Source organism: Plasmodium relictum (genome assembly GCF_900005765.1).
Source record: "Plasmodium relictum strain SGS1 genome assembly, contig: PRELSG_00_v1_423, whole genome shotgun sequence".
Taxonomy (NCBI): Eukaryota; Apicomplexa; class Aconoidasida; order Haemosporida; family Plasmodiidae; genus Plasmodium; species Plasmodium relictum.
The window spans coordinates 4308-14460 of NW_021628654.1; the positions used below are offsets into that span (position 1 = coordinate 4308).

The 10153-nt window shown below is 19.3% G+C and overlaps 1 protein-coding gene across 1 annotated transcript; it reads right to left on the bottom strand.

The window, feature by feature from the left end:
* Positions 1-360: 360 nt before the first annotated feature.
* Positions 361-1056, bottom strand: PRELSG_0027900 (gamete antigen 27/25, putative; the record flags this gene model as incomplete). The annotated part of the gene is made up of 1 exon (XM_028675867.1): positions 361-1056. One exon carries the CDS (start codon positions 1054-1056, stop codon positions 361-363), a length of 696 nt encoding a protein of 231 aa, XP_028531180.1.
* Between the last annotated feature and the right edge of the window lie 9097 nt (positions 1057-10153).

Sequence of the window (10153 nt, forward strand, 5' to 3'; positions counted from 1 at the left end):
AATTTTGAATATAGCATAAACACTATACTTTTTATTTATTAAAAGAAATAAAAAGTTTTCTTATAGTCACTTTTCATATATTAATTTTTATATAAGTAAAAATTTTCTCTTCAATTCAAAACTCAACAAAAAAAAAATAAAAAAAATATAGCTATATATACATATATGCTTTTTAACTAGCGTCAATGCATGACTAACTTGTATTTTCCTGATAAGCAAGATAGCTTTATATATTATAAAAAGTTAATAACATTTTTGATTAACCAGATATATATTGAAGGTAGAATTTATAATAAAATGCAAAAACTTCTACCATGGCATTTTTTTAATAAAAAATTAGAATTTTATTTAAAAAGTTGATTAACAAAGTAAAGCATGAGATTCAAAGTCTAAAGAAGCAGGTCTGGTATATTTAATGGATATGCCACATAATTCACCTAGTAATTCCTGTATTCTCTCTGCCGTATTCTGTATTTGCTGTCCTGATAAGTTAATATTTATTAACCTTAAATATTTTTCAAAAATACTTTTTATAGAACTTATACGGCCAATAACTTCCGTTTTCTGTGCAATATCATCTTTTTCATTTAATTCAATAAAAATATCTTCCATTGCTCTTTGCTCTGCCCAAAAAATATTCTTCAAAAGTGAATAATAATCCATTGTTGTTAATATTTCAGAACGTAAATTAAAAAGACGACCACTTATTCTATTCGCCATTCTTTCTAAGGCTTCATCATCTTCCATCACCACCTGATAATATTTTCTTGCTGAATCAACAATTTCCTTTTTTATGGCATCTAAATCAGTTACAGATTTTTTTATATCACTAAGATTCTTAAATCCCAATACATGATCCAAACAATAAATTGTCATATGAAACTCTAATCTACAATCTTCCCTAAAATATACAAAAATTCTATCTTTTGTTATCTCAACTTCTTTTGAAGATGATGCTTGTGATGACTCCGCAGCTTTAATTTCCAATATGTTATACTCAAATATATGCCCTATTAATATAATGTAATTTAATAAAAAAATATATTTCTTAATCATTTTGAAAAATAAATGGATATAAAATTATTATTTTCTAAAATAAATTCTAAAAAAAAATATGCTAATTATGTATCATCAATATATTTTTATTTTACAAAAAAAATATAAGTAAATAGTATATAATAATTGATACTAAGTTAAAATTAATTCTTATATTGTTAAAATTTTTTTCTAATTTTTTAGTAAGAAATACCATAGAAAAATAATTTATGATTTATATTAGGAAAATTTTTTTTTATTTTTTTTGGTTTTACTTGTTTGCACAAAAAGCGTAATAAGAAATTTATTTTTAATGACAATTCATTAATTGTAAATAGAATTATATTGAACACATATTTTATTTCATTTTTAATTTTGCATGGTTAAAAACATATTAAATTTTTTTTTTATATTAATAATAGCTAATTAAAAAAAAAATCTCCGAGTTACCTTTTAATGAGCTAAATTATATTTTAAAAAGTAAAATATTATAAATATAAACTTCATTTACTTTAAATGAAGTATGTTAAATTAATTTCTATAATATTAGGTTTAAATAAAATTATATATAAATTGAAAAAAATATATATATTAGAATATATTAAATATATTAGAGTACACAATAGGATATATACTATATAAATATACAATTATAATTCATTTTTAGTACAATAGAAATGCATATTAATTTTCTAGGAGATAAAATAAATATTGTAAATAATAAATTTTTTCTATTTTTTTATTTTGGAAAGAATAGTAAAAGGCATGCATATGTGAATTTTCTATTTTTATAAACTAAATACATCAAAATTATAAGTTATATTTTTTTTTTTTTGTGTAATTACGTAAACATTTTCAAAAAAAGCTCACACAGCATAGTTTTTCTCTATATATATTAAAGGTGATGTGTTTTTACATGTATATATTTTGATAACAATAACCTTATTTAAAACGAAAAAATAACTCATAAAAAAAAAAATTGAATACATCTTTCGAAGTTGAAAAAAATATTCTTAACAGTATTTTTTCATTAACTATAATATATTGTTTTTCTGTATAATATATTATTGATTATTATTTAGAAAAAAAAGTGAATGCATATAAAAAAAATTTTAATTACGTCTTTTTTTTAAAAAACTAAAAAAAATTAAAATAAACATAATTTTCTTAAAAATTTAAGAAAATAAAAAGTTATATAAAAGTAAAACATATTTTTGATTTATTAATTCTGTTGATTTATTAAATTGTTCATTAGGTATTTTTATAATAAACATACAAAAATCAAATTTTAAAAATTTAATATTAAATCAATTATATACTCTTTAATATGTAATATTGACACTAAATAAGCATATTATACCATATAAAGTAACCAAACTTAAAATATGTAATTTTATTATTTTTGTTATTCATGGTATGTCTTTATAGTTCAAATATATCGAAATTTTTTATTAAAGTTCTTTTTTTCCTTTTTTAAAAAAAAAGTCGCAATAGAAAAAAGATATGTTTTTTTAAGTTTTAGATAGAAATTTTAAAATTCAATTATTTTAGTTGCGTTTACCAAAACATAAAAAAATTTCAATTAACTGAAATGTATTCTTAATAAAAAAAATATATTATTTATAAAGAAATAATTCCCTCCCCAAAAAGGTATATTTTATATCTTCTTTTTTTTAAAATAAAAAAGGATAAACAAAAAAAAAAATGTAAGTTTTTTTTTTTTAATTTTTTCTAATCGTTATACACATCTTTGTAGGCAATCCTTACATTTCACATATTTTATTTATTTTACTAAACATCATAAATTTGCATATAAATAAAATTTTTATAACCTATTTTATTAACCAAATTCATAAGTCGTATCATAGTCTTTTAAAGTACTAATTGAGCATCCAAAGATTGGAATATATAATTTCTTTAATATGGTAATTTATTATCCTGCACACGATATGTATCTTTATAATGAATATAAAAGTTTAATTAGTTTTAAATTAGGTTAATTATATATTCTTTAACATGAAGGATTAACATAAGATAAAATAATCATTTTACGGAATATGAAAAACATAATATATTAATAAAATATTATACTTATATTTTATTTTCTACGATGTATTGTTAATAAAAATATTTATTGCCTTTTTTGAATACTTAATAAAAAATTATAAATTAAAGAATTTGGTTATATATACAAAACATTTGATAATTAGATGCACAAAATGTATAAAGAAATATTTTTTCCTTATGTACGCAAAACGTTTTAAAAAGTAAAATAATTGCTTTAAAAAAAATTATAGTAAAATATATATGAATTAAATATATATTTAGTAAAAATACGTATATGAAAATTTTGATCATTGAAAAATTAAAAAAATATGAAATAAAGTATGTACATTAAAAAAAAAAAAAAATTAACACATTTTATTTTTTAAAGAATAACAATGAGTTTTTAAAAATTAAATAAAAGAAAAGGAAAAAAAAATTTTTTTTCTTTATTTTTCGTAAAGGGAAAAATAACCGCCAGATTACTCTAGTTTTTAATTGACTTACTAATTAAATATCTTTGTTGACTTTATTAAACTTAATTTTTATCAATTAATTATTTTAGTGATAATGAATAAAATATTGGATTAATTTACTTTTATTATTAAAATTTTAATAATTATTTAAAATAAGTTATTTATTCAATTTTTAATGCAATATTATTGAAATTATATATTAAATATTACTATTTAATTTATTAAAAATATAATTAATGTATCCTAAATTGTATATGCTCTTTATTAATTAATTGTTCAATATTATATAAAATTAAATTGAATATCCAATTAATAAACCAATTTATCAACATAATTCGTAAAATTAAGTTAAAACCTTTATTTCTGTTTTAATTTATTTCTATTATTTCATTTCATTAAAAACAAAATGCCTCATTTTATAATTACTCGTTAACTTCATATTTAATCAAAAATTATCATTTAAAAAAAAAAATATATCAAAAAGAAATAAAATTTCTCTATCTAAAAAAATGTTCATAGAAAAACTATGTATGGATATTTTGTTTCATAAAACTGAATAAAACCATTACTCAAAATCTAGGTAGAGAACCACTCCAAAATAGACGGTTATTTTATCATCCTTAAAATATCATTAGTTAATGTTATTTATTTTGCTTAATACAGTAAAATGACGTCTTGAAAAAGGTTAGTAATTCACTTTATTAACCAAGAATTCTAAGATATTCTTCGAGAAACATGTACTAAGTGCATGGTATCTATGATATTTAGTATAAGCCAATTCCTTGAAATTAGCATGGCGAATATCATCCTAATTTCCTTATTTATAGTCCTTATAACTTCAACCACTTATTTTTTTTGAGCTAGTTCTTAAATTCAATTCTATCTCTAGTTTATCTACTGAAACAATAGATGTTATATGTAAATCAGCATTATTATCTGGAAGAACTTGCATTTTTTTACCATTAAGAAACATAACATTAGTTAATCATTTATTAAGTGAATATTCAACTGGTATATCGTACTGAACAAATAAATTAATAAAGAGCACATAGTTACTTCTACTAATTTTTATTAAAAATTCAAATCTTCGTTAAAATTATTCATTATATATATATAAAATAATCTTTTAAAATAAATAAATAAATTTAAACTCTAATTATTAAAATTTTTCAAAAGTTTATAAAAATTAAATATTAATAAATACTAAATCCTTTTTTTTTTTCTCTTAAACTTTGAATTCAATTTATGATTATTTAAAAACTAACTCTGCTTGATAAATTTTAACACAAAAAACAATTTATCTTAAAAAATAAAGTTAAAAATAAAAAAAAAAATATTTAAAAAAAAAAAAAATAAAAAAAATAGTGATTTTTTTTTTTTTTTTAGAGAATGTGCGTTGTTAACTTTCTATCGTCTGTATAATTTTTAGAAAATATAATCTCTGCTAGAATTATATATTAAAAATTAATTTTACTAAAAATAGGTAAGAATTGCAAATGCTCTTTATTAATTTATTTGTTCAATATTAAATAAAAGTTATTAAATAGGAAATTAATAAATCAGCTTCATATCCATTTTCTTTTTTGTATTACTGTGATACCATCATATATATCTCTATCCACACTTTCAATATAAATTTTTTCTTCTTCCATCTATATTTCATTATTTCTACTTTATATTTTTGTTCACTTTCTCTACCTAGTCACTAAGTTGTATCATTAACATATTTATATTAAGAGGAAATATATAGTACATCCTAGTTAGTTGTGCATGTAAAAATATTTACTCAAACATGTGCATCGTGTTGCATACTGTAATACGGAAGTATTTAAAATGTATATTTATATGTGTGTAAAATGATTTTAATTTATTTCACTTTCTTTAGTGCAATTTGGACTTAGATAATTGATATGAGTGTTACCAAGTAATGTTCATATTAATTTAAAATGCGAACTATACAAGTGATAAATATAACAAATAATCTTTCATGAAAAAAACTATTAAAATGATATAATTAATTAGTATGAGTAATGTACTTTATTAATTAATTCATTCGATATTTGATATAAAATTATTGAATAACTAGTTAATAGGGAAGAAAATAATTATAATTACTTTAAATTTTATTAAAGTAAAATTATACTTTATGTAATCTCAATCATATTATAATATTAACTAAAATATAAAAAACTTTATTAAAACTTTGAATTCTTACATTTGAAAAAGACAAATTAGTTCATAAAAAAAAATAAAAACTCTAAAAAAATATATATAAATAATTTTTTTTCATTTTTTTGTAAATACCTTTAATAATTTGCATATAGAATAATAAAACATTTCATTAATTACTTCCATATGTAATAAGAAGACATATAATAATTTGCCTCAGATACAGAATATAGATAACATATTACAAATTATTTCATATTTACAAAAGAAAAAAATATATTCAATTATATTGTAAATATAAAGAAAGAATACTCTATTGGATTTTTAAAAATTAAATTGAACAATTAAAAAAGAAAATAAATCATTTTATTGAACACGACTCCAATTAAGTGCTATTTACATTAATTTTAAATGTGAACAATTTAAGTTTTAAAAATAACGAATAATAATTGATGATAAAAACTATTATAATAATTGACATGAATGATACCAATTCAGAACTGTTCACATTAATTTAAATGTGAACAATTTAATGTTAAAAATAGTATATAGTAATATGTGATAAAAATTGTAAATAAAAGTAGTATATAATAATTAGTAATAAAAACTTCTGAAAAAGTGATTAAAATAAAGATAAAAGTTAAAATTTCATTTAACTTAAATTATAGAGTAAAGTTACTTAAAAAGTAATTATCAATAACAATAATTTTATTAAATTATCATTTGGGACATTACGAGAGTATTTAATCAATTAATCAGTATTCGAAATATATCTTATTTAGTTAATTTTTTTTTAAACTTGTTCCTTCTCATTTTCGTCTAATAAATTTCTAATCCACTTTTTATTATATTCATTAAACGATTTTCCTTATTTTTGTAGGTACTACTTTTATATCCTTTTTTTCCTCTCTGACATAAGGTTTCTTACTCCTTTCATTTCCATCGCTTCTATTCTGCTATTTTTGAATAACTTTTTTTCTACTTTTCTCCTTTTTTTTACATCATTCTATGCTTCTTTAACTTGATGCTATTTCTTTCTTCTTTTTTTATGTTTTCTTTTTCCATGAGATTTATATATGTCCTTTATCATTTCTCCATATATTCAAATTCTCAAAAATTCTCTCTTATTCAATTACCATTTCTCTTTGTGGAATTTTAATACTATTAACACGTGTATTTCTATCTATATTTTCTATTAGTACATTTTTCTATTAATATATTCTTTACTTTCTATATTTTTTTCTTTGTAATTTATTATTTTCCCCTATATATAGACCTTTTTATTTTAATTTCTATTTCTTTTTTTCCAGCATCTCATAACATTTAATTTTTCTTTGGCTCTACTGTATATTTTATCAGTTCACTTTTCCTTCTTATTCTTCATTTTTTTACCAGACTCACTTTATTTGATTAATAAAAATATATATTAATCTGTTTATGAGCACAATATACAAAACTAATTTCTTAATATTTGCAAGAACAGAACTAATTCAAGCTGAAACAGGCTAGAGTTGAGAAAATAAAAACTCATGCAAACTAAGACATTCTAAATTTGTCAGATCTGTAAATTTAGCATTCATATTTTTGCTGTATTTTTTTTATATATGCATATCACTTTATTATAAAAAAAAATAAATAAATTTTTTTTTTAAAAAGGAAATTTTTTTTTGTTTAAGGAGAGAAGTATATTTTTCGTTTAAAAAAAAAAAGCGAATAAAATATTACATGAACTACTAAGAGAAATAATAAAAATATAAAAAGGGAATACTTTTATTAAACACACTATACTTATATTAACATAAAGTGCTTATTACATACTTTGTAAGCAATTTGTGTTAAAACTTACATATTTTTAGATGATTAAACAATTAAATAACCTATATTTTAAATTCATACTAAAATAATTAGTATATCAAACTTAGTCTATATTCCAATACAAGTTTTTTTTTCGCTGTTTAAACTAATGTAAAAGTGTTTTAATGATCAATTAATAAATCATATATACATAAAAATTATTTTTTTTAATGAAAAAAAAAAGGAAAAATATATTTATGTTTGCTTTTAGATCTATAATAATAAGCACAAATTATAAAATATTAAATATATATACAATTTGAAAATATTTTAAATATTTTATTCAAATTATTACATGTAATTTTGAGGAATATAATATCTCGTAAAAAGTAGAAAACGAAGTAAAAAAAAAATTTAATTAAATATTTTCTCATTAAATTTTTAAAAAAAGTTTGGGTATATAATTTCTCAGTTTTCACTTTTTAACTTCTTATTTACTATACATCTATTAAGATTTTCCTTATTGAATATCTAATAACAATTTTTTTATCTTAAATGTTTTTTATCTAAATTTTATATATTATATTATCAATTTATTATTTGGCAGATTATATACTCTTGGAATATTTCAAATAATAATATAATTTCTTATTGATAATTATGTATTCTTTATATATACTAATAAATTAAGTTAAAATTTCAACTTATATTTCATTTTAATCACTTTCTCAATATTTTTTTATCACAAATTACTATCTATTATTTTTAATATTATATTGTTTACACTTAATTTGATATGAACACTGCTTAATTAATATCGTTAATATAAATTGTCTTATTGTAATAATTTTTATTAATTATTATCTTTATTTTTAAAAATTAAATTGTTTACATAAAATAAAAGTGCGAACACTAAATTGGTATCACTCACACCAATTATTTCCCTAAAAAAAAATTATTTTCTTAATTTAATTTTTTTTATTTTTTTTGGGAAAATTATACAGAAAAAAAATAAAATAAAATCATTTTGAGATCACATATATAAATACTTTTTATTAGTTTGCATATATACCGTATATAGCGCGATGTACATATTTGAACAAATATTTTTATTTTCACAATTAAATTAGTAAATGCTATTTATTCTTAATATAAATAGGCTAATAATACTATTTATTGACCATATCGTGAATTTGAGAATAAGTTGATGATAATTGTTTCCCTGATTTCTCTAATCATTAAATCTATCTGGTAAAATTATATTAGTCAACTCTAGTGATCCTGAGATACCTTTCGAAAATGAGCTAATAGGATTTTTGATTAGTCTTTTTCCCATAAATGTAATAGAAATAAACGAATTGCACTCCAGTGTTAATTTGATTTTCCATCATATTTTCTTATGACTTCATTCTCATTACGCTTAGTTCAAAAGCCTCCATGGTCCTAATAAATATGCTATTACTCAATAAAGAATAATTGTTTACTGGTATTCGATGTAATTAATAAAAAAAAAAATTTTTTTACTATTTCAGCATGTATGTAGATTTATATTAATTATGTGTACATTTTTTTATAATGCTTTGTACTATTCATGTAAACTTGAATGCCTGTTAGACTCCTTGGTTCGTGTTTTAGTAAGAGTGTATTAAGAAATTATTTTTTAAAAACAATTTAAAAAGATAATATAATAAAATTTTATCTTTTTTTATATTTCTCATTAAATAGAATAATTATTATTTTTTATTGTTATAAAGATAATTTTCCCTCCTCAGCTAAGGATAATAGAAAAAATATTAAATATGTATATATATTTATATATTTATTTGTTATATGCTTTATATTAATTATTCTCGTTCTTTGATGTTTCTTTTAATAAGAAAGCAAAAAAAAATTAAATTATTTTCTTTTCCTATTTTACTTTTTTTCTTTTTTAATCTATTCCATCTTAACTATTTCAGGTATTATTTAATTGTTCATTCCTGAGTATTATTTCATATTTCCCTTACAGTACTTGTTTGCTATTAGTCTTCACATATTCGGTTCCATGTGAAATATGTCACACATCTGTGCATTTCATTTTCAAAGAACAACTCTTTAGGGAATTATTCAAAAATAAATAAAATAATATAAAATATAGACCTTACAGTCTTTATGAGAAAGTTTTTTTGTTCATTTCCTTTATTTATTATAAGACTTGATAAATTATTGACTCGACATGCCCTTTTTATAGTATTTGCAGGGTAAAAAGAATTTCCTTTTGATCTTTTCTAAGTTCACTCGTCATTACTAAAGGAATTATAGTTTATTTCTTTTCTTCCTCCTAATTATATGGTTCAATTAGGAGAACTTGCTTTCCTAACATTGTTATACTCTGTAGTTTTCATTTAAATTAATAATATACTCCTGAATATTATTACATAACAACATATATCTTCCCCATTGCTATATCTAGGATTAAAATAAACATTTTATATCTATAACTTTTTATACGTGCATTACAAATTCAATAAATCGGTTGTAAATTTTTTAATAATGTACAAATACATCACTGCATATATACGTAATAATGTGTGTTATAATAAAAAATTAGTTTAACCTTCTATAAAGTATAAATTCATGATAATGCGGGAGTACTA